The sequence below is a fragment of the Cynoglossus semilaevis genome, chromosome 8 (genome assembly GCF_000523025.1).
Source record: "Cynoglossus semilaevis isolate Cse_v1.0 chromosome 8, Cse_v1.0, whole genome shotgun sequence".
NCBI classification, from domain to species: domain Eukaryota; kingdom Metazoa; phylum Chordata; class Actinopteri; order Pleuronectiformes; family Cynoglossidae; genus Cynoglossus; species Cynoglossus semilaevis.
The window spans coordinates 1,509,933-1,536,678 of NC_024314.1; the positions used below are offsets into that span (position 1 = coordinate 1,509,933).

The 26,746-nt window shown below is 41.5% G+C and overlaps 1 protein-coding gene and 1 non-coding gene across 4 annotated transcripts in view; one reads left to right on the forward strand and one right to left on the reverse strand.

The window, feature by feature from the left end:
* Nucleotides 1-26,304, reverse strand: part of LOC103381468 (zinc finger protein 385C) — a 33,507-nt gene extending 7,203 nt beyond the window's left edge. The window contains exons 1-2 of one of the 3 annotated variants that reach the window (XM_017034622.2): nucleotides 25,736-26,304; nucleotides 5,425-5,700 (exon numbers count right to left, since the gene is read on the reverse strand). In XM_017034622.2, coding sequence (XP_016890111.1) covers nucleotides 5,425-5,700; nucleotides 25,736-25,826 — 367 coding nt within the window. In that variant the 5' untranslated portion in view covers nucleotides 25,827-26,304. Of the gene's footprint in view, nucleotides 1-3,620; nucleotides 4,400-5,424; nucleotides 5,701-24,858; nucleotides 25,379-25,735 lie in introns of those variants that run through there. The other 2 variants (XM_008313809.3, XM_008313810.3) reach the window with 2 other exon arrangements.
* trnan-guu (transfer RNA asparagine (anticodon GUU)) lies at nucleotides 11,697-11,770 on the forward strand. The gene has a single exon. It is a non-coding gene; the product is annotated as a tRNA-Asn (tRNA).
* Nucleotides 26,305-26,746: the final 442 nt, after the last annotated feature.

The window sequence follows — 26,746 nt, forward strand, 5'->3', positions numbered from 1 at the left end:
GGGATTTTATACAAATACTGGAGAGCAGAAAAACGGATGAGAAGACAAACAAAGGATATGGCTGGATATTTTTATCTGTACGTGTCAGCAAAATTGTCTGTCAGTGCAGACAAAATGATCTATTTGAGTTAGCGATCGGCTAATGTCTCTCTTGCTTTGTCCTCCATTTCCTATGTTGCTGTGACTGTACTGTAGTTTCACAAACCTCTACACATTCATATTACAGTTCCTAGAAATAAAAGCAACAACTGTGGGAAAGGCTTAATTGCCATTGTGTCTGGAATAACGCTCGGTGTGAGTCAACATCACGGCAATAGAGAGAGAGAAAGAGAAATGGCAATTCTTCTACAATGCATGAGGATGAGAGGTTTTCACGGCCGTGAATCAGAAAGCATCAGAGGAACGGCTGCTCTGGCTCATTTCACGGTTAATCCTCTTCATAGTACTGAATAATCTGCCGAGGACGAGTCGCTACCGGGACGCAATACCACTGATATATACACACATGTAAACAGGCACGGATCTTTAGTTATTCAAAATTTCTCTGGTTTGACATCATTGATATTCCACGATGAAAGAAATTTGTCCAACAATGACGCCCACAGCTGAGAAACAAAGATGTGGAGGACATCCAGGTAGCAGAAGAGAATAAACAGAAACCCAGGTCTGAAACTGCAGGGGTATTGCAAGGAAAAGGCAGAAGTATAATGATAATATGAACAAATTATATAATTTGGAAAGGTTTAGCGGACCGAATTAAAAAGCTGAACGGGCCGTATCTGGCCCCCGGGCCTTAGTTTGCCCATGCCTGCGCTAGACTAAATCAACACTAGACTAATGAGTCATCGGAATGCACTTTGGTGTTTTGTAATTCATCGGCTTTAAAATCATTGGCTTTTACAGATTTGTATGACAGAAAAGTGAGTATCAATTTGTCAATTAAAGTCTCAAATGATTTGCTATTGAAACAATTGAATTAACCATTGTTTTGAGGCTTAGGCCTAGGATTAAAAGTCAGGCTTGAGGATGCAGGTTTCTAAAGTTTCTGCGGTGTTGACTCATATTCAGAAGTTCTGCCTCTGCAGAGACCCTGCTTTGAGGACCTTCTTCAAACAGCCTCAGGCTGGAAGCTGAGGTCTGCGTTGCTTTGTTGGAGCTGCAGTGATTCAGCGGCTCCACTGTCCCCGATGCTGAAACTCGGTCAAAGCATTTCCTCAGGAATAAAATAAAACATTTTTCTTTTATCGACTGCCTACTGAGAAGAAAAATATATCACGGCAGACACATTTGGGCCAGAGGTCAGTCACAGTCATGATGCACAGGAGCAGCCCACTATACAGCAGATCAGTGCTCACATAGCTGGGAATTCCAATTTAATGCACTTTTAATGTTGAGACTTATTGCAGCATTTCATCACGTATCCAACGAGCAATAAATGTGCAGTTCTAATGGTGTAAATAGATAGATAGATGACGGGAAATGTGTAAAGTGCAGGGAGTAAATTAGATCGGGATACTGCGTGTGCTGTACTTTAAGATAATGAGTAAATACCGGGGTCATCGTTGATCTGCAGAGGAGTTTGTTTTGGGGTGATTTGCAAACTGTCATTTGCAGCTATTTGTGTTTGTACCCCATCATATACACCTACATGTGAGTGTTTGTGTGGGAGGCATTTCTGGATTTTATGCTGATCACTATTTACACCAGGGATTTCCTGTTCCTGAGTGCAGACGGGACAATACTGTAGCTCACTGCTGAATCAGATTGAATAGGGTTAATTCTTTCTGTTGTACCAAACAGGTAATTATTCAACATTTAAGTATGTGTTTCCTCTGGGGGGATCAAACCCAGGACCTTTTGCATGTAAGGCAGATGTGTAAGCAGCTCCTTTAAGGTTTCATTATGTCTAAAATAGATGATAAATGTGTGGTTGAATCTGCATGAAAACAATAATGCACACTGAGCTCTCGACAATAGACTGCATTCAGAGGGAATGGAGCCAAAAGCTGTGTTTACAAAGACAGCATTTTAAAATATCTACATACTGTATGATTGGTTCCACCTTCATCATTTTGTTATGCCCCTGGTAATCCTCTCTATTATGTGCTTACTAGGACCCCGACCGATATTTTCACATTGATCTCTGGCCAGATACGAGTCAACGAGGTGGCAGCCACATCATTTGGACGTCTCACGACACTGATCCCAGTTCATTTCCAGCTGAGGAGACCAATTGTTCTCCGTACCCCACATCATGTAATTACCAAAAAGCAGCCACCATGTCGTGTCGTGGGTGACTGCTATTCCAGATCAGCAGCTGTGCTCCCAGTGTGTCTTTTACACTGGTCTGCCCCTGCTGTGGTCGGCCATGATGATTTTTTTTCACCACATTTCTGAATTTGGTTTAAAATCACCTCGGAAAAGTATTTTTGTTCAAACAAATCTCTGATGATGTCATATCCTGCACTTCTAGGCAGAATGGTAATAGTCTGTCACTGCCGCTTCAACACAGCGTACATAATGAGGAGAGGGGAGGGGAGGGTAGGGGGCAGGACAGCTGCAGCATGGACACCAGCCTCTGCACTTATCTCCTCCTCATCATTTTACCTTTGATCTCCCTAAGCTGCCATTTAAAAGAGGAAAACATGCAAAACGACACTTCTTAGCATTTCTACCCAGACTCACACTGCATTAATACAACATACAATGACACGAACTGCACCGCAGTCCATCTTTGAGCTATAGAACTGTGAGAAAAATGAATGCATCAATTATCACTCTTTTTTAATTCTCTCTATATATGCATATAAATAAATAATAATAAATACATGTATATGTCTAGTAGTTGATTAAAAAACTACTATTTTTATATAAAAAATATTTAAAATTTAAATTATGATTAAAAACAATCTTAAACAACTGAATTATTTCATTTCCATTAATATTGAGTTTAAAAAATAATTCCAGAAAAAAAAAAAAGTCTCTGGGGGCGCCAGACATTCGTGATGTCAAAATGATGTCACAGGCCAAAGCATTTAATCAACAAAGACTTTAAACTTCATACTCCTGCACCTGAAACTTGCATTAAAGTCCATGACATTAGGGTGAAAAAAAAATCAAAAGCTTAAAAAAACTATTCTAAAATGAAAAACCTTAAGAGCAAACACTCACACACACATGCATGTGCACACACATGTGCACACACGCGCTCAGATGACTCCCAAGAGGGTCTTCGTCTCAAACAGTCACCAATTATGCAAGCTAATCTGGGCAAATTTCCCCCGGGAGGCAAAGACATAATTGAGGGCAATTGACACAATGATGTTTCCGTGGAGTTTTTTGAGGATCTTGAAGAGAAAACTGGGCTGGATTGGTACGAACTTCACAGTTGGCTTCATTAAAGGGGTCACCGGTGAAAAACAAAAGAACCGTGCACTCATTTTAAGTTGCAGCGCAGCTAATTGAGAGGCAGATGGTTGGCAGGACTGAGTCTACCCTTGAGCAAAAATGTCAAAGTGACACAACATACAGTGACACAGAAGAGCACTCATGCTTTTTTGCATATGGAGCCATGAATGCAATGCCAGGTAAAAAACTCCTTCTTAACTCCCGTGTCTCACCCCAGAGCATCTCCACTCCTTGTGTGATTCCACTGCAGCCGTCTTCTGTCCCCTCCTGCCAGGTCAACTCCGTTCACAGAAGTTCAGCACACACCAACGGAGCGGTGGAGGTACCGTCTCATCTTCCCCGTCCTCCACTTTGACACCCTCACCCTGAGTCGACACGGCCGCCTCCCCCCAGCTCTGTCAGTGACACATCCTGGATGTGATCCAAACTGCTGCAGCCACGGAATGACACGTATGTGCTCCCATTAAAAGCCTCATGCCCCGCACAGCAACCAGAGAGGAAAGGAGCAGAGAGAGGGAGGAGGCTGAGAGTTTGAAGAGCGAGTGAGACTGTATGTGTGTAAAGGAGGCAGCCAAGAACAGGAGAGTGGGGGAGAGAGAGAGAGAGAGAGAGAGAGCGTGTCAGAGAGAGAGAGGGAGAGAGAGAGAGAGAGTGGCTGTTGTATCTACATGAACATCCCATATCTGACTCTTCTCCCTGGACTGTTTCTTAGTCCAGGTTCACACCTGCCTGTTCCCGTGAGGACACTCACGATGTCATTTCCTCCCTGTCTTGACAACAAAACGAATCGTCTATCAGTCTGTTTCCATTCTGCTTACACTCCCACTGCTTATTCCATTACCATCACAGGTTCAAGGGCAAACACACTTCACTTCAGGGTCACAACATAATACTAAAGTCCTTGTTTTTCTACCTCACCGTCAACCTTTGTTACCTTCAACTTAAACATCAACTGATATTTGTAGAGTAAACTAAGAGGTATTTTCGTAATCTGTAATGTTTCTTCATCTTCGTCATGAAAGTCCTTCCTTCAGTTTGAGATTTCAAAAAGTGACCAAACACAAACTTTTGAGTTACTATTATAATAAAAAAAAATGTATCACAGAGAATTTTTAGTAACTACACTTTCAAAAGATGTCTAAAACTGCCATCATTTCCATGTGTACCATCATGAAAGATATACATAAGAGAGTTTTTCCGAGGCTTAAATATATTCATCAACCGATCAATCAAGTGCTTCTGCTTCTGCTGCAGGGAGATGACTCATGTTCCTGCTAACAAGCCCAATATATGCACTGCCATCTAGAACACTTGGAAGATCTCTCTACATGTTGAGACTTCAGTCACGCAGGAAACTACTCACACCTGATTTTAACTTTCTGTATAAACTGGAAATGTAGGTGTGAACAGTCCTACTTTGACTAATGTGGTAAAACTCCTGCACTGTAATCAATCCAGGGGAGTAAATAAGGAAACAGTGACACCCAAGTGACAGCTTTACACAGAAAACAACTCCATATCCCACTTCTCATCTGAATGATGTTGTTTTTTTTTAGTTTTACTAATATTGTATTTAGAAAAAAAGAACATCTGATAATGAGAATTCCTTTTTTTTAAATTTTTTTTTCACCATTTGCATGCTTTACTGTCAGGTGTTCACAGAGAGGTTTATAAGTAAATTCATACAAATTCTTATATTTCGCATCCACAATATAAGAGTATAACTGGAAGTTGAACATGCAGCAGTTCCCACAACAGTCACACATGTAGGAACACAGCACTTCACAGGGCGTGAACAGTAGCTGGAATACTTTTGGCGGCACAGTTGCCAAGTTCTGTCGGTTTGCTATTAGAAAAACCATCAAGAGGAGGCAGAGTTACCACAAGTGACAAAACAGGATGGAAATGTATAACTTTGGATTGTTGTCTTTACCTACAGCATCTTGATGGTGGCGTGTGAGACAGTTGCTTTTCTCAAAAGTGCAAAAAATGAAAAAGGGTGTGTCTGTACAGTACCTGTGCTGACAGCCTTCGCAAGTCTACGCAACCTCCTCTGGTGTGTCTTTCCTCTGCAGTGGATCTGGGCCTGGGCACTGGAGTTAAGATGTATGTTGCACACCTGACACATGGTGGCGCTGCCAGTAGTTTGACGTCTCTCTCGTTTGACTCTGCATCCTGCCACCACCTTCCTTTCCCCCTCATTGACATCTGCCTCCACTGCCTCCTGCACCTCAGGACTTTTGAGTGACGGGGTGCTGTCCACCCACTCTGGGCTCTTCGGCTGTTTCATATCTGGAAACAGACAAAGGTCAAAGGTCAACTTTGAATGTATAGAAATCTGAATTATATACAGCACAGTGGAGTAAAAAAATATGACAATGAGAGAAGTCAGCGGTGAAGTATTGCAGCAGGCCTCAGGTATGTTTGTTTCGGTTGCCTCCACAGGGGGGCAACAGAGCAGCATCAATGTACACAAAAGTGGAACTGCTCTTTTTCAACGTTGCATTTGTAAAAAAAAAAAAAAGCGTAAATTGTCACACAAAAACAAACAGGGCTGAAAAAAAAAACGCTCATCACTTGGACTTGCGTACCCCCGGTTAACGTGTCACACGCACGCTTCAACGTGTCCAAATGCGTGTGTTTAAAATTCTCTGACATCCCATTAAAGTGCTTGAATGAATAATCCATTAGCTGTAAAAGAATGGCCTATCTGCGCGGTGAACACAGCAGTGTGCCGATAAGTATCTGGCTCCAGCATCTCTTTAATTATCAGATAATAAAGCTTGATTCCCAGGGTATACAAAGAGACATGGCTCTTTGTGACTGCGTGCAGCCCTAATACCTGTAATGGCTGAGCAGTTATGGCAGACCGAAGGCATAAATCAAGCCTCACTATTAATGTGCAAATTTACCGAAATCAGGCTGAATTCTTTGCTCCCGTGCTGTTCATATGATAATGGCAACAATTAAGTCCTTATTGTGTTGGGTATCTCATCCTCCACCCTGCTGAATACACCCACCCCTTCAACCTTTACTGCTGCTGCTGCCAAGAAAACCTTTATTTTTTAAAAAAAAATCTCTGCTGTTACAAAAAAATAAAGTAATAATTATCAAGACAATTATTTAAAAAAATAAATAAATACAAGGTAAGTGTTAACTGCTGGCGAGGATGGCGATGGAACAGGGAGGATTTTATTCCGGCAAGGTGTTAATCCTAACTTCGACCACAACACACACACCTTGCAGTTTCCAAAACCCAGGAGCGAGGCATAAATGCAGCCCTGCAAGCAGCTACACAGATCCCAAATGCTGCACAGACTGTGGCAGAGCTGTTACGCTCTAATTTCTTTTCACAATAGAATTTACATATCCATGGGAGACACGGGCGAATGTGCAGAGCAGGCACGAAATAAACCCCGCGCCACAGCCAGTGCATTCATGTAATACTCGCCGGCTTATGTTTTGCCAAAAATAGTTGACGGCCAAATTTTCACACTGTACCTTTCCACAATGACCACACTGTTGTGTAAATAGGAGGCTTTGAACCACTCTCAGTCTTTCAGAGCTGCTGATTATATGTATGTGTTGTGGTCTCACATCGCTTTCTGGCTCACGGAGTGTGGAACAGAAAGAGGAATAAATACAGCCCACATTTGCATAAGGGACGGAAGTACAGCTATCTGTTCCTTTAAAAAGTTACTCAGAGACAAGCATACCCGAAATTAGGTTGGTTGCATGGTCAGAAATCTAAATCTGAAACCCAGCCAGTGTCCTCGAGCCATTCTGACCATACGCCTCAACATCCTCCGGACGTGGAGGACCGATGTTCCTGATTTTAGCCAAATTCTCAACTCTTAAAAAGCTCTTATCTCCAAGGCCGAACGACAAATGTAAATGGGGTTGACCTCACTGAACTTTACCGATGTCCGAGGTTTACTGGAGTACTGCAAGTTTAACACAGTCTGCAAAACGCATTAAAACAAACAGGCATTAATTACCCATCAGCCAACTGTAACAACAGAGTAACTCAACAGACTAATCAGGTAAAGGCTAAACCAGCCTTGTTTACAGCAAAAGTACTCATGAAGAATACACTTTTGGAGGAGTTCATTTCCTGCTTTAATTTCAGTGCAGCATCACATAATAAAAATGACATTCTAAAAAGGGACAATTAATCCTAATAACCAAAACATTATCGGTGCTTCATTTAATTTTAATAGGGGTCAGACTTTGATTGGCTGAAAAAGTTAATGACTGTGCTAAAACCTTGGCTGTGTTTTTTTTGTTAGAGCTGCTGAGAAAAAAGTACTTTATTTTGGTTTAACGTAGCATAATAAATATTCAGAAATGAGGTAGGTTCATTTAATTTTAGATTAAACAATCATTAATTATTTTTTTTCTTGTCCAAATACCCATTACAGCCTACTACAATAATAATAGTAAGACACAGGAAGCCTCATGAATTTTCTTTCTAATAAATTGAGCGGAGAAATTCCCAAATTTCCTCCAAAAATCCCTCCCCAAAAATATTCCTCACTACTCGTGCCAATATTATTTTATTTTTTAGGTTAACTGCTACTTGTCACCCACAGACATACAAGCTTCAGTTTTTTTATGTGCCATTTTTCCTCTCCAGACGATCCTCAAGGCCAACAAACAAATACGCTGCTGCTCTCAGACTGTCTGAGTTAAAGAGCAGTGCTTCAACTCCAGCCAGGCAGCTGCTGGGTAAGTGTTCAGACGTTAGACGTTTTGCCTTTAAACTCTTTCGTTAATGGGCTGCCATCAGAGCAAATTGATGTTGAGGGACAGTTGGAGGAAGGTGTGGGCTGAGACGGATGAACGGGGTCAGACAAAACATCAGGAAGAGAGTCAGATGTTTCATCCTTTTTCCATTTAGTCATCCCACAGTCCTGACCAAAATCACTATCATCACCATCATCCAAACGTATTTTATGCACACGTCTGGATGTTTCCGTGTCATAACACGCACCAACATTAAGCTGTTACTAAAGTTATGTTTTGACTTTAACAAACGTTTCGTATTTCCCCTGAGGAATGGCACCAAGATACAAGTACACAAAATTTTCGTATTTTCACCTGAGGAATGGCACCAAGATACAAGTATAAACTACAGAGGTCTTACTGGTACTTGTGAGGTCACTATGTGTCATTTGGTTCAACGAATGCAGAAAATATTAGAAATATCAGTCAGTCAGTGATTCGAACACTGATCTACACCAACAAAAAATATTGCGTTTGGCGTTGAAGAGAACCAGGAGGGCAACATGGAATTTCTAAAATAGATAGATTTAAAAAAATAATAAAATAGTCAACGCAAAAAAGGCTGTCTTGTTGACAATTATCAACAGATGATTATTAAATAATAACCTTAATGGCGTATTCAGTGAGCATGTTCCTGCCATAGAAATATCTGTGGTAAAACAATGGCAAACACACAGAGCAGACACCGCTCAGACATTAGCTAACACCGTACAGTGAAACGCGCGATCCCACTGGAAACAGCTGATCTGCTCTCCTCACTCATCTGCAGTTGGCAGCTGACAGCCCCATTACTGCACACCCTTAAACAGGTTGCAGACAGCCGGCAGCTGTTGGATTCTGAGGCCGTCGTGAACCACAGCCAGGGCCGCTCTGCTTGTTTGGCACCTGAGAGGGCAGCTGAGAACGGCCCATTCCTACGTCACGCACTAAATGGCCAGAGCGACCGGTGCCTCACGAGTGAAACACAGCACCTGCAGTCTGCAGGTATGAGTCAGAACAGACCGCCTTGGTGAAAGGTTAGAGCAGCTTTTTTGTTCATTGACCAATCTTCACCTCTTTACCCTTTCACCTTCACCTTCCACCCCAAGTTCTGGGTCAGTTTCTTTATTATTATTAGTGCTCACAGACCTCTGTGGGGGCTGGAACCGCTCCCAGCTAAAGTAGGACAAGAGGCAAGGTCCACCCTGGACAGGTCACCGCCTTAATAAAGGTTCTGGTTCACAATTCAGAGAAACGTGATAGGGTCCTCTGTCTGGAAACACTGACTGTTGTGCCGTCCTCCCGTCAGTGAACGCTACTTGATCTTGTCACTGTAGCTTAGCACTCGTCACATCGGTGCACCTCCCTGTCTATGCAGGACAAAGAGTGACCAGATCCAAGCCAGGAATACAGATGGCAAGTCTCAAAGTCTGCCCACCTAATCCGACGCCCAAAAGACTAAGTCAGAAAAAGGGTCACACACTGTTCTGTCCAAAGATGACTGAGAAGAAGTGTCTCAACTCTGATGACCGCTGTTGTCCAACATGAATCCCATCTGCCATAAAAATGTGTTTTACTAACAATTCTGGCATCAGACAATCAATTAGGACAGCAGAGCCAGTAAAACATTATTAGATCTTTCATCTGCCTTTTAGTGGCATATCTACGTTCATGGCTGCACTAACTTTCCCGCGTGCTTCGCATCTTTACTTTATGACCCGTGACAGCTGCAGAGAAATGACCTGTCGACTTCATAACAACTCTTTATCAAAGCACACCAACGAAGCAGCGGTGTAGTGTCCTCAACCTAGTTGGCCTAGTTGACTAAACAACTTCTTTTTGTTTTTTAAGCTATGCCATAAAGACAGAGGAATTCAAGGATCAAACAGTAACACTGACAACAGTGTAGTATGCATTTCTATCTGTTATGAAACTAGAAAGTCAATGCAACATCAGTGAGTACAAACATCGTATTCAAGTATGTCTCTAATAAAAATGTCCCGACATTCTGACCTGGAAATACAGACATTAACAGCTCTCTTGCTGTTCCCTCATTTAAACATGAATTCATAGCGGATGGTGAGAAGCTACAACAGATAGTAGCTGCTGTGGTTTAGTCACGCAGTCAAGTGGGCACTAAGTTGACAGGCAGCTACAAAACTGCCAACATTTCCTGTTTCCCTGGAAGCTGCTGTGCCCATCTGTACGACGTGCTGCCTGCACCTAGTTGCTGTTCTTTCAGAATGGAGGAAAAGTTGTTGATCGCCCCTTGAAATGACTTGGCACATGGAATTCTACACTGTCTAAAAAAAACCCCCATCATATCAAAGAGCATGGACAACAGGAAGAGGAAGTGTTCTCCAGGAACAGAGTAAACGATTCATCTTGCGCCTGGTGAAAGAGTTTAATTTATGACAAGGTTTTGTTCCATTTTTGAATCGGCTCAATTATATGACAAAATTACCCATCAGCATGTGGCTCTTTGTCCTATATTTTCTCAAGAGGACACAGTACACCATGGAACCTCACTAAATATAGCTGCTCTTAATTCCCAGCAAGTGTATAGACTATCTGTTACACTGTAAAGGCAACACAGTTGTAATGTTTTGAATCACAACTGCTGCTCAGTGTTATCATAAACGTCAAATTCGAAGGACTTTTCAAAGAATCAGGTCCTTTGGTTAAAGTCGCCTTTTTCCGCTACATGTCGTGAATCCACTTGGTTCTGTGAAGTCCCTGTCGTGCAATCTGAGACTTCCTGGAATAATGGTGTCTCTCTAATCCAGATGTGATAAAAGGTTGACCGAGGTCTACGCCGCTCACATAAAAGGCTGCTGTTAATGGGATGGTATGGCGTATGCCCTTATAAACATGGCGTTGCTCCAGACACCGAGGCTGGTAGAGTTCTGTCGCGGCCACACCTGTCATCACTGTTCCATGGAGCTGGTGGAAGACGACAGCAGACATGGAAACAACCGCGGCACGGGGTTGAATATAGATACATGAATATATTGTTTATATTTATAAAATATATTTATCTGAATTCATCCCAGTGAAAAAAACCCAAAACATAAAAAACATATTTACACAAATAACAAAACATGTTTGGCAACACATCAAAACGCAGCCCCTGCGATTTCTTTCCGTTCTTCAAGTAAATTACAGCCGTGTCGCTAAGCAACCCTGCGGATCCCATGCGAAGACGAATTTGACCCTTTTCTGCACAAATTGCAGCTCAATTATGCCGCAATTTAGGCGGGAAAGGGGAAATAAATGGACAAAATGACACAGTGTAGTAAAGAGGGAGGCTGATGAAGACATACATTAGGAGGACAGGAAAAAGGCCTCAGGAAGACATGACACGGTGTAGTGAAGGTGACAGCATGTATGGAATGTCAATTTTTTCTTATGGATGAAACTCAGTTCATCTTAAAATCAAATCTGATCGCACAATAGACTATTAATGTAATATTTATGGATAATAAAAAAATTAGCTAGGTGCTAATACAAGAAAACCTAGCCCAGTCTCTGTGGCGCAATCGGTTAGCGCGTTCGGCTGTTAACCGAAAGGTTGGTGGTTCGAGCCCACCCAGGGACGAGAGGACTGTAGACTGATTAATATCAGAAGATTTTGAAATTGATTGAACATAATTAATAAATGAATTGTGAGGGACTGTAGACTGATTAATAATATTGAGGACGGCGGGCTAAAGGTTTTAGTCAAACTTTCATCTTTTTTAGACATTTTTCCAATCTATTTTTCCACTGTCTCTTTAACCTCTTCCATCTTGAAATTCAACATCGCTGTCGTACACATTAGGAGATCATTTCAATCTCACTGCAAAGCGATCCATACTTTGTCCGCCTCCGCTCACACACAACAACAAAAGACAAATCAAAAACACAGAAGTACATCTGGTAATCAAAGCAATCATTACATATCAATTACTGCACCAATCAGCAGACACACACACAATCCCTATTTCCACCCTTCCTGGGATATGGAATTCATTAAATTTCCCTCTGGTCTCAGGCCCTGTCACCCTATCAGATGTGAGGCCTGAGTGTGGTCACTCTGGATAATCTGGTGTCGATCCTCTTTCTGCTCCCCTGTGGTTTAGGCTAAGCTGCGGTTCTTGGAACTGGGTGAGCCCGCTGCCCTTGAGCCAAGATACCCAGAGTGCCTGGTCAAAGACTGTGGTGGTCTGTCTAGTTCATAGTGCACCTTCAAAACTCCTCCTTGAAGAAGGAGTTGGGAGGATAGGCTGACCCAGGTGACATGGGCGTGGTCTCTTGGGCTACAGCAGACCAGGGTGCTGTGCTCCCTGGGGCTGGTCAGTGGTGTCTCCTGGGCTGTGAAGGACTGACTTTGCCCTGGGTGAGTCTCCTCCTTGGCCAGCTGCTGCTGCTGCCGGGCAGTCTGTGACCTTGGAACTGCTGTGTTGTGTGGTGCTGGGTGTGCCCAGTGACAGTGACAGTGTTAACTCCAGTACAATTATACACACATTCACACTCAGTGCCATCACTCATCCAGACCAGGATCTCCTTCTCGTCTGTTCATACAAACCGAAGGCTCTAGCTTGAGCAGCAATGCAGCAAACGGCAAGGACGACGCAGGTTAGTCATCGTGCCGAAGTTGCGGCTGTCACACGAGGTGTGTTCAGGTACCATCGGAAATTGGATGATTACGGCGGTATACGTGCTGTATGGTTCAGGAGGAATGTTTTTTTTTTCCTTATCTTTCTGAAGCCTCTCTAGTGCCCCCTGTCGGGTTAGTGGTAAGCCATTAGGTTAGTGAAGATTAAATAAAGTAATACTGAAAATATTTGACTCTGTGCTTTGTGTACTTCAATCATGCCTTCAAATGGAAAAGGCTGAAAAAGAAACGTAACTCGACTGAAAGCTCTGATTAGGTACGATGTGCACTTGAGGAGACGCACAGATGCTTTCAGCATGTTAGCAGTCAATGTCTGACACTTACACATGTGCACTTTGCCAACTCTGGCTCTGTGTTGTGGAGGTACAGCTGATTTAAGCTGTACTGTATATTTCCTGAGTGCGAGTGGTACTCTGTGCGTCACATCTTTAAGACAAGGTCATTTGTTCTGCACATATGACACAGTGATTCACTCTGTTAGGTAAGTGAGTGGGAGCTGTTAAGAGGCTGCATATTTTTAGCTCCTCCATTTCCCTTTCAGTCAACTAATACTGGAAACACCGCATAACAACACTATCACAGGGAAAAGCTTCATATAAAATACTGGCAGTAAATGATGCTTCGTGAGTCGAATAAACGACGTGCACACATAGGTCGACCAAACAGAGCAAATCCTTAAATAGCGTTTTACATTTACAGACCAAGAAAGATGATTTAATTTATGCCTTTAACAGAAAGAGCAGAACATGTTTACAAACTAGCAGCTGGCCGTACGAGTCGAGCTGCTAAATGCTAATTGCTGCTAAGTGAACGGCTAATTCAGGCCAGTGAAGCCAAATGTAATTACAGAAATCAATGTCAGAGATGCATTCACTGTCATTGTAAAAAATAAAAACAACTCATAGTTCCATAGGATTCAGTTCTGTCTTGATACAGAAAGAGACAAACAGGCAAAGTTCAACCCTAACAGTGAGTTTCCTAACAGACGTCACATGATGTCATGCATCCTAGCAATCTAAATGCATTAGGCAAATGTTTTATTCAACCTTGGGGTCACGACCCCACATAGGGTCACCTGGAATGTCTAATAATTGATTAAAAAACATCACATTTTGCAGTAATCTGTATTTGCAACACAATATAACAACATAATCCAAAACTAATTCTAGAAGAAGAGCCAGAGAAGGTTGGGAACCACTGACTCAGGCTTTGGTTTACAATATAGATGAATATTTATTACAACGGGCTGCCAATTACAAAAGTGAATTATTTAATGTTCTAACTACATTCTGAAAATAAAATGTCAAATATTATACACTAAAGACAGTGCCAGTCAACAAGTACAGTGGAAGACAAGGAGTCATTGATGTGAAAATCTCTTCTTCTCTCTCTCACACTCACACACACACACACACACACACACACACAGAACTGCCTGTACACATGTACACACATACAGTCGCACACGCAAGAGTAAGCTTGGCCAGGTGCCAAACTAATGTCTGTACTGGGCTGGCATCCATCTTGTAGACACATCACTGCATTTTGCAGATAAGACACACATGCAGAGAGAGAGAGAGAGAGAGAGAGAGAGTCAGTCTCTGTAGCAGATAAGACACAATGTTAACAAAGAGGTAGCGCAGATTTCCGACAAACAGTCTCTTTAATTAGACCACTGGTATCTGAGGACATAGATAACACACGTGCACACATACACACATCCACAGATCCTCAGGCGCTCGTCTGACCCACAGCTTTTTCTTCTTGTGCCGCCTGGTTATCTGATGAGAGGCTTTTCGGAGTGAGATGATTTGACAAATTAAAGATATAGAAGTTGAAGCAGCCAATCAGCTTTCACCGTCTCGTTTTACCGCAGCAGAGTCCGGACAGACCTCGACACGAACTGAAGGAATCATAAAGTTTTATCTTGGGTTCACCCATCAAGAGGTTTTATGACCACAATCGTTGACTTATGGTTAGTGCTGTATGTCTTAGTCCTGTTTTAACATCCCAGAATAATCTTTGAAACCTCGGGCTGGAAAATCACATGACATGAGTGAAGACTGAAGAAGACTGATCAACACAGACATTTACAGTCGTGGCCCAGGAAACACTGATTTATATCCAGTCTTTACTTTAGTCATTTAGACACAATGCCATGCTCATAGTATCAGGCAGGAAGTGGACAAAAAGGAAGCCTAAAGACCCTATATGGGACACAGCAACACAACGGACTAAAATCTTCTAATTGTGTATTACTATTTGTGTACCTCAAAAGGGGGAAAAATATAGAACATGACAAAAGGTAAAAGTGGAACATTGAAGGGGAACTTGGAAGATTTCCTTTTCCTTTCCTGGAGGGTAAAGCTACAGTATGTCCTGATCAGCCAAACAAGGGCAGCAGCATTTGTGGGCATCTGTCATCGGCCATCTGGGAGTGGCCTCTAGCTGCTGCGGGGACCTGAGCAAGTGCAACCTCAGTATGGACAATAGCACATTATGGGAGACAAAATATACACAAAAGGACGAATAGGGTTAGAGACAACTGTCCCGGTCCTGACAGGGACATGTGGGCTGTTGAAAACACTGGACTGGAGTCAGCTTCAATCCTCTTTTTCCTTTCAAAACAGAGGAGTATTTGGACATTTTTGCAGTTCATTGCTATAATTTGACATTGTGCTTCAAAAAGTAATTTAAACTTTGTTTTCCCCCATCGTCCGTCAAGTTATCATCGGCCTCCTATGTCACACCCAGCCCAGGACCGGACTGTTGTTGCTGCATCCCCAGTTTTTTAACCAGAGCTCTTCTTCTGAGACAATGTGCTGAGATTCAAGCTAGCCATTTTTCCTCTCTCCAGCCTTCTCCGCAGACTCGTGCCGCTCCCACTCTCCCCTCCAAGTCTGTGTTGTTTATAAATAGGTATCTCACCTGCTGCTTAAATTTCAAACTTGTAGTTACTCCAGATGCCATCGTCTAACTGTCAAGGTCAATGGGGTCCATTACAGTACTTCACGATATAAATTCTGAAAATAACCTTGAATTTAAAAACAACCCTGAATATCAATGGACGGCTATTTATCTCTGCTGGCACTGACACAGAGGCGTGAACACATGTTTACATTTGGAATGGACCCCTGGGCGGAGCGGGGTTAAGCCGCCGTCTGATTCTTTTCCCTTTGGGCTCTGTGCTCTTGACAGCTCCGAGATCAGCAACTGCGAGACCCCGATAACACACGTCCAAGCAGGACCCCGTGACGTCCGACACGAAATACAGAGCGCGTGTGTCTTGTACTACAGTATGGGTTTCTCTAGGAGAATGTTTGAGCATATGCCAAATAAATAAATAAATAAACAGTGCTACAGAAAAAATCCAAACCTGGAAAACCTTTGATTTGTACGAGAAACATGTGAAGTGATGGCAGGAGATGGGAGGAGGGAAGTGTGGAGGCAGGGATGACTAATGTGGATGACTAAGAGATGTATTCAGGGCACTTTTCCATGTCATTTGTCTGGGCCATGTCTATCCTATCAGTTGATATTTGTGCGTAGTGTGGAGCTGATTGTGAGATACTTTTCATTCCTGTTATTCTCTAACCTGGTTTCCATATAAATAGCTCACTGTGGCAGACAAACTGTATGAAATGTAGCAACTGAAATTACATCACAAACACGGGCAAATGAAAGGTTCAGTTCTATGATGGGGGGGAAACATTTAAAAAAATGACAAAATAAATTAGAATGATTCTTTTGATGCCACAAAATACTGATAGGTTGATAAAACTGCTCAAAATCCAAAATGAAATAAACTACTTTATCAAACATGTACAGTGTACAGTATGGGTAGATGTCATTTTGAGCGATAGTACTAATGGTACTAATATTGTGAAGTTGGTTTAGGTCAGACGTGGGCAAACTTTTTGACTGGCGGGCCACTATTAACTAAGATAAATAACATGTAAAAGTCACACATAAATATGCAAAATGCTAAATTGCTATCATTTTCTGCGCCATCTATTGGGGAAACGTGGGTATTATATCATTTGGAAAAATTTGGCGGCCCAATTAAAAGGCTAAACGGGCGGCATCCGGCCCCCGGGCCTTAGTTTGCCCATGCCTGGTTTAGGTGGTCAACTGTTGCGAATAATCTTATGTTTAAAATAAATAAATAGATAAATAAGAAAAATATTTATATAGTATAATATGTAGTGTATTTCTAAGATGTGGGCGACAGAATTCAACAATAAAAGTAACAATACAGTATAAATGTAAACTGCATACAATAATATAAATACAATACAATAAAAATACCTATCATTTTGAACTTCCTGCATTAGTAAATGTCCAAACGGGACTAAATGACCTGTGGACACACTAAGAACTGCTGAGGTGTGTAATCACCAGGTGAAGAAATTCAATGTATTTTTCTCTTCTAAAGCAAACAATCCCCAACACTGACAAATGACTGTAGATAAGATCACTGCTTCTTCTCACTCCACTTCAACCTAATCATCCATTCTCCACTTTCTTATCGGTGCTGACTCCTATTGCAAACCTGACAGGCTAAATTGGATTGACTTTTAATAAGCTGTACTCCCCAGGTGAAATTGGTTTAATTGCCTCAATTATCTCGTTCAAGGTGGTGGAGCGAAATGCAGCACCTGGATGGTGTTTCACGCAAATGTTCAATCTGCTTGAATCTAAATCTTGCCGGCCGGGGAAAACAACAGATTTGAGGACCTGAAAACTATTATTTGCAAAACATCGCGGCTGAAACAGCATCAGGTTTTGTGACTAGCTAACTGGAGATTAAATACTCGTACTAAGGAAGAGCTTTTCACCCCACCCTAGTACACCAGTGTTCTACTTCTGTGCCATTCTGCATAGTTTATTTAAGATGCAACTAATTTCCTATCTTTCATTACATTTTCGATGGGAATTGATGGGAACAAAGGGGGAAAATGAACCGTTAATTGAAAAATCATTCTGTCAAACGTCGAAAGACAACTGTATCCTAAATAAATAGTAAACACCAGAAATAAGTAGGCCAATATAAATGCGAGGAATGATGCATGAGAGTCTCACACCACAGTGAGCCATCACCAAATTGAAAATGCCAAAATAAAAAATCTGCTCAAAGTCGTTCCCGTCAGATGACGGATGACGATCGTAAATTTCAGAGACAGAACATCAGCACCCCGTGATTCAGCGGTGGTTGAAACAGACGGCACTATACAAGCGGCGGAGCTGCGTAATAGCTCCTTCGATTAACGACCATTTAATGTAGCCTGCATGGCTGCTCTTTGTGTTCGGCGATGATGGCCATTAGGAAAGAGAATTGCCTTATATCATTACACTGGGACGAAGTTACGCACCATTTAATAGAGGGGCAAATAAAAAAGTCATCGATTAAAGGCCCGCGTGAAATTCAGAAACACTTCTGAGGTATCTGATTTAGACCGAGGCAAGATGGACGGCGGGTCTCCCCCCTCCCTCACCTGATCTCCTCATTAACATCACTATCTTATGCCTGCAGTATGTCCTATCAATTAGCTTGAGCTTGAGTCTGGAAATGGAAATTTAAAATGAAAGAGTAATTTGTTATTTCTTAAAGAAACAAACCTGGTTTTTAGGACAGTGTCCACTGGTGTTAGAATTAGAATTATCTTGTGATTAACACATTAGACATGGAATACTGCAAGAAGGAAATACCCATCGGTCTACACTGGTGGAAACTAATACTACTAGTACTACTGCAGTACTTCCTTTAAATGATGTTTTACTGCAAAATACTTAGGAATTTTATGACATTTGGTGTTTTTTTAAAAAATGTGGATAATTGTATTTTGCATTGTTCGACATACTTTGAAAGATGGAGTCAAGCAGTGACCTTAACACCTACTTATTGCTGTACCGTTTATATCATATATTTCTTATGAACTATGAAGGGTTTAGAAAAAAAATATATACTTTGCATTCCATTTCTTAACAACACAAAAGGTAATGTTTACAGTGACTAGTTTGACACAAATCATTTAGGGTCATGGGTAGAGTCATCCCAATCTATCTAACTACTAACTACCAGTTTTGACCCTAATTCAAAATACTGAACTCACATCAGAAAACATGACAGTACAAATCTGTCCCCCTGCAAGGACTCACAGTACGAGGTGTAAAATGGTACAATAACTGATAGTAAGCCATGTCAGACCCATGGATTCTCAAAACAGTACTGTGAAGACACAGCCATGCCCCACACAGAGACGCAGAGACCAACAGGCGACAAACATCTCCAGCACACTCAGTCACATCATCACACTGCTTCCTGCAGTGGTGAATCTGTACCTGCAATTCAGCCGCAGAGACAACGGAGAGGTAATGGACCGTACATAGATTTAACGTCCCGTGCAGACCGCCGCGCGTCTGTCCGTCCCTCTGTAGAAATGACAGGACTCAAACAGCGAGTGTGCCGTAGTGATGGCGTGGTCCATGCGAGTTCTGTCTGCAGACCTGCACTGGTGGAGATGCTGGTGCAACACCAGCAGACCGCATTTGGGGTAAAATGTCTCTCCGGAATGTGACCGGCAATCGGGAGCTGATGTACTTATCTGAGCTAAAACAGAACAGGAGATAGGAACGGGACAAAGAAAGGACGCATAATGTCTCACGGCTGAGCAAACAATATATATTCTTTTTTAAATTTAATTTAATTTTTTAAATTAATTTAAACAGATTCTGTTCAAAACCAATCATATTTGGATGGATCAAACATTAATAATAATAATAATAATAATAATAATAAGACCTACTCTGGACCTGGGTTAAATACAATAACTCCAACCTCCTTATGTAATGTAGAATTTTCTCATATGGAAACAAACTTGAGTTTTGTGTAAACATTGAATCTAGAACAACCAAAGCTTAATATTATAAACACATGTCAAATTAAATTTGAATAATATTTGGTTCTTATTATGTCTTATTTATCTGTAGCCTTTATTTGACAAAAAAAGTGCTATAAAATAGCACCTACACTGCTAATACTACAAATCTCACCAGTATATAGGAGCTTTATACTGGTGGGCCAACTATAGTACACATTTGATATGATCAATTATAATTGCACTGCGGGCCAGATTTGGCCCCCGGGCCTGAGTTTGACGCACATGTTTTAAAGATTATAATCTACACACATCTTATTTGTTTACTCTAAATATTTGTATCTTCTGCTTGGATTTCTCATCTTAATAACATTCTTTAAACTTAAACTAAAACAAAACCCAAATAGACCTAAATACAAAAAAGAAAAATAAACCTAAATACAGCTAGTTTGTTGTCATATTGGAGTACAAGCTACTTGTATCGTTACAATTGGGATTTTTTTTTCTTTTTTGTAATGTGTGATACCACATGTTTAGCTCAGTATTTGTGTAGCTTTTATCTTCCTGAAACCTGTGTGTGTTTTTGTGTTTTATATGTACAGATAATTCTACCCCGGGGAAGTGATTTCAACCATCGGGCTTGGTGATTTCACAGCTGTGTAAACCTCTTAACGGAGGTGTGACGACCAGTGACTGCCCTGAAAACAGGGATCCAGTCACTTTTTAGTTTTAATGTCATTATGGCCGACAATTGACCAGTTAATTGTGTCATTACAGCGTACATCGATCTCCGTTGTGTGTTTGCGGCACCTAGTGGAATTGTCCTCACCCCTGAACTCTAGCTGACTGCTCTATGCTAAATTGTGTGGAGGGGAGAACTGAGGAATGGGCTTCTTTTGTTTTGTTTTTTTGTTTTTTTTTTTAGATGCAGGCTTCGCCCCGTCTTCCCCTGTAATTAACTAAATAAAGAGTAGCGTTATCAGTCCGATGCAGGTCCGACGCCGTCATCCGACATGTAATGACACAGCCTGAGAGCCATTACATCTTTGATGGGAGATTTAAGCTGAAATCCATTTCACTGTGTCTGAGGAGACAGATAGAGGCTTTGAGGTGGAGATTTGGGAGGAGCAATTCGTTGCGAGTGTGTCGTGATAAGGTTTTTGTTGCACACACAGTCATTTTCTGGCGGCGTCTTTCAGCGAATATGAACGCGGGCCGTAATTTCACGTCTATTAGTCTATACAAAAAACAAAACGTAACTGTGTGTAAATGCAGAGAAAGACGAGCGCAGTGTGTTGTTGGAAACGTTATCAGCGCCATATTCGTTCGCTTTCCCTCGCACACTGTGTGTTCAGACGCAGACACGTGGTGCAACGGTGAGATCCTGCAGAGAAAATGGCCGACGTGAAAAGCAGGGGTGAACACGTGACTGCAGTCTGCCCCCTATGTTGTCCTGCTGCAGTCTACTATGGACTGAATATCAAAGAAGTTCTTGAATGCGCTGAAACAGATATTCAGATGCCCAGAATGATTTACAGTTCTTTAGGTAAATAGTTGCAGTATTTGTATATATGTATATTTTTAATTTTAAAATTAGACTTTGATATGTTTTTTTATTTAATGTTACTTTTTATACACCCTCTCTATACACATCAGGCTCCATGATGCAACAAAAGGTTAAAAAAAATATAATCGGCCCTTATAGGATAAAAACAATGGAGAAAATATATTTCTTTTTTTTTTTTACATGAATTGTTATTATTTATGAAGTCAGAAATATCAATATTAAGAAAGTAAAAACATATATTGATACTACGAGTAAAATTTTTTTTTTTTGAAATGGATTTTTTACATGCACACACCAGGGTGAAGCAGTACACACCAGCACGTTAGCAGCCAGTGTGATGTATGAATTCAAAGGAACAAAGATGGAGGTTGGACGTCGTGGACAAAACAACAAAATGATACTACCGGCATGATTACTGCTGTTTCATCTTGCGGAGACACTACGAGTATTTTAGCTTAGGTTAAAAGTGACCATAAAATCCCGTAGTGATGCATCATCACATATTGGGCCGGTGACAAAAACAATATTCCCCACATTTGGACAAAAATGTATTGTGGGCGACTGTTCAGACTGTGGTAGACTTTATCAGCAGGAGCCACGAGTCCGCTGACAGCAAAGGGCTGGAGCTAAAGCTGCTCCCGTCCCAATCTCGTTCCACATGATTATTCTCAATTTCACAGCTGATGGTTTTTACCCAGACAGCCGTGCAGCCGCCAAATGCCACACCATAGAGGAGAACGCTCCGAGGTAGGAGAGAAAGTTGGGCGGGGAGGTAAAAAAAAGAGAAAGAAAAAAAAAACCAAAAAGGTTGGACACCGAACTCCATCACCAATATTTGGAATAAAGGTAATCTGTGAATGTGACCTATCGTCAGACGCAGGAGGCAGAACGTGGGCTTCGTGCTTTGTACGAGGAACGCAAGTGAAAAAGAGCAATTGCCCGCAGACAGTCGAGCAGCATTTGAAATCACTGTCCTTCTGGGCTCCTACGGAATGTACTGACATTTGTACTGTAAATGTTATGTACTGCTTAAAAGCAATCTGGTGAGTTTTTAGTGTGGTACAGCTTGGTGTTGTTACATTGATGTGAATTCATCTGATTTTGCCTATAATTTGCAGGATAAAAAAATAATTTCATCCTTTATAATCATAGATTATTGGGAAAAGGGCAACTCAAAGTGACCTTTGGCCTTTTACCACCACACCCTAATTAGCCGAGCTGTGATTGGAGGTGGATTCATGTCAAAGAAAAAGGGTCAGAGGAATCTAACTACTGACGTCACACTCAGGAATTACAGGTTTCATAGTTTTTTATAATAATTTTTAATGGTGTTACAGCTTTGCAGTGTGTCTATTAATGTACTTATTTCTTTTCATCAACATTTTATTGATATTTATTAAAAAAAATCTTGATCATTATACATTATTTTACAATATTTCTTTCCTAAAACATTTTAATAATTGTATCTTATATAAATGAGGGTTGGATCTTTGGACGATCACTGACATTAAATGAAGGTATTTAAGTTTATTATGTTAAAAATAACATTTAAATTAAATTAATTCTAGTTCATAAGTGGTGTAGGGCCTATTTTTTGTTCACCCACACAAAAATGTAACTATTTTTTTCCTTAACCTCCCATAGCATTTAATAATTATTATTTTTAAATAAACTAATTTTAATCAATATTTGTCTGTTGTCTGCTGTGTGAGGCTGCTCTGGTCCAGCTCTATTCCGACAAAAAGGAAAAATGAGAGAAAAAAATAAAACGCACAGAGTCTCAAAGGCATCATGCTGGAAGAGTGCTGGTGAAAATTACAGCATGGCACTGGGGAGTGGGCAGTAGGAGGCTGGGGATTTGATGAATCAAGGACCTTTTGTTCATAGCGCAAATGACTGCTTGCATGGTGTTGGAAAGAACATCCTTTCGATGGGGACGCGGTGCTTGGCAGGCAGGAGGGCGTCATTTAGAGCCATTTAGGTTTCAAGCTGACACTGTGGGGTGAATCGGGGGGGGGGGGGGGGCGCAGGCGAGTGAGGTCATTCAAAGATGATGCAGAAGATTGTGATGTGGCCAGTGCTGGGCGTTTAAGTGGGTGTGTTACGCCTCAAGTGAGCAGTAGCGGTATATGGTGTGACAATAACCACAGTGCGTCGACGGCACGTTCTCATCCGTCTTCTCAGGGAGGCCATTTTCGTACGTCCATCGCGGCCATTTGAAAGACAATCATCGATTGGTGAGGACTCCGCATATTTAACGATCCGGCCAATCAAGTGGAAGAAAACATGATTTAACTAACAGGAAACAGCACTCACAGAGCACACGTCTCTGCACAGGTCAATTCCTGTCTGTATTCAACCCTCCACAAAGCAACTGATTCCCTATTTACCTTACACACTAGGAAATAAACCATCTTATTTACCAAAACCACGTAATTACCAAAACATATCTAAACAGTCCACGACAGAAATGGAAGCCACGGCGAAGACAAAGAAACAGAGACTCCAGAGCACCCATTGCGATACAATGCCAGATAAATAAGAAAACACCATAAATGAACATCCCACAAATTCAAGTACAGAACAAAGGTGAAGCTCCAGATAACAGCAAAATGTCAGTCAAAAGATGCATACAAATGTTGAACCTCTAAAACACTCTCTTGTCAAATGTCCCCAACGAGGACAAAGTGTCCCATCAACGACAGTATTTTACCAAACACACACCCCTTCAGTGTGAAACCGCGGGGAGGAACACAAACATGCATTTCTTCAGAGCCTCAGGTGTAAACATTTAGTCAAATCATTAAGTCGGCCAGCCGATAAATTAACTTTGACCTCCGTTAACAGGACCACAGTGGAAAGAGAAAGGATATCATATAAATGAGGTTGCCACCACGGCCTGCTATATCTAATCAATATTAATTAGACTCCTTAACAAAGTGATCCGCTGTGTTTAGTTTATCCCTGACAACCAAATTAATATGAATATTATAAATGATTACTACAGTATATTATAAACACAATTGTTATTTACTATTTGTGTTTGTGTGTTTTTAACCACGCCTTTAGAAAAAAAATGTATGATTAAATTTCAGCATCAATTTATTGGATAAATATGTTTTTTTATTATTATTAATATTATTATTTTTATTTTATTATTATTATTGTTGTTGTTGTTGCTCGTTTTTTTAATATATAAAAACGAACGGCCCGTTTAATCAGGCCCGTATGTTTGCATGCGACTCTTAGTCTAAAAACACAGGCTTTAACACGTGTTCTTAAATAGGAAAAATAAACAACTCTGTTTACAATATTTACGGGAAAAAAATAAAAAACCCCAATTAGAATTAAACTAGAAGTGAGTAAAAAGACAGAGTGTTGGCCCATGGAAGAAGAAAAGCGACTGTTGTTCCGTCTCTCATCAGGTTGGAGCTGCCTGTGCCAAAAACAACTGCATTTCACCTCACCGCAGAGCAAAGCCGAGTGGGAACACTCCGACACCGGCAGCACAGACAGCCGGGTCCGCGCAATTACGCACAAGCGCGAACGGCCGTGCGACAAAAGTCTACAGCGTGAGTTCTTACCGGTGTGGAAAGGCTCTCCCGCTTCCGTGTCGCTGCTCTCCATGTCCAGCTGTCACTGGGAACTAGCTGAGCTCAGCTCTGAGGGTTTGAGGTCCTGCGAGAAGACAACTACGCGGACAATGCGCTCGCGCGCCTGTGCCGCTGCTGCCGCCTGCGCGACCCACACGCGCAGTGTTGACAGTGAGGGAGAGGAGTGAATGAAAACACAGCAGCGGGATTCACACGCTACAGCCCCGCACACAAACTACACTGACTTTGTGAAGGCTCTCAGTTAGTGAATGCTGAAACTGCGCCATATTAATATTGTTTTAGGTTCACAAAAGGTTGGCTGGTTCAACATAAGAGCACTCACTGTATATGCATTTCCACCAAGGTCAGTTACCTATTCAACCCACCAAAAAGGTAACTCAGCTACTTCTTTACTGACCTAATAGTCCGTGAAATCCACAATCTGCTCCTGAGCTTGGGAAGTTTTGCCGAGTCACTGTCAACACCTGCTTTAATTAGAGGAACTCCACCCAAAACCATTTAAAAAAAGAAGGTAAACAACCAGAGTCAATTTAAAATCACAATCTAATTAAGAAACATGGAAAGAAGAAAAATGGACCAACATAAATGGAGGTCAAACATATATGGTATGGCAGGCATCCAATGTAATATCGGGAAAGATAAAAATCCAATAAATCAATGTCTTACCAAAAGGCAAATAAGTTTTCTCAATTAATCCTAAATTAGTCAAATTTAAAAAACTAACCCCATAGATCATGTCTCTAAATGCTGTTGACAAAATATATAAACTGTATAAAGATCATATATATATATAATTAAAGAAGTACATAGGCATTTGGTCCATTGTGGATGGTCATGTCCTACTTACCCTTGTAGCAGGTCAGTCCAGTAGGACAGGCGGGCTGCTGCACGGCTAACGCCACATGCCTTAGCTGCATTGTTGTGCAGCTGCATGTCATGTATGTGGATGGTTTACGTGTGAAGCATCACTCCGGTGTTACGACTGCTTGTCCGCTGCAATGTTTGGGGCTGTTTTAGCCATGCAAATCATGTGTGGGGAAAGAGGGGAGGGGGCGCCGGTGGGTGACATGCTGAGAGAGAAAGCGTGTCTTTGCTAAAGCTAACCTCCATAGAGCTCGATGTGTGGTCAAACGCCAAAGGGGACAGGGACTGACTAGAAACCCCCGACCTACAACCAGTAGAGCTGTCAGAACAACTTCATGGAGGATCAAATGAGACACATTGGCATCAAATACAACCTAATAATAAGCCCCCATCCACATTACGATCCACCGGGATGATAATGCAGTGCTGATAAAACCTATCACTCCAGCTACAGAACTGCATTCCCTTTGTTTTAATAGTAATCCTCTTAAACCCCAGATTGGGAATATGAACCTTCTTTCCCAGCGTTAGAATTTTAATCCATGATATGCATAAAGTTAATTATATATTTTTTCCATTTTAACCAAAGTGGATGTATGCACTGAATCAAGGGTGCCCAATAAGTAGACTGTGACCTACTGGTAGATCGTAGGTGTGAAGATTCTGGGTCCAGTACTGCGGCGAGGGTCGCAGAACCTCATTGGAGGAGACCGAAAGAGAACAAACTGAAGGAACACAATAGGGTTAGTGGACAATAATGTCACAGTCATAAAGGACAGGGAGAATGAAAGAAAACAACATATTTATCCAGAAAATGTTCAATATGTAGCAACAACAGAGTGACGTGAGAAAGTCGACTCTAATTTAATTCACAAGTGAAGTTCTCCTCTTGCCTGACAAAGATTTGAAGTCATTTTATGACGTGTCAAATCCTCTTTACCTCCGGGCCCTCTTTTTTTGATCGTCTATGTGGAGTGCTGACCCCTTTTAGACC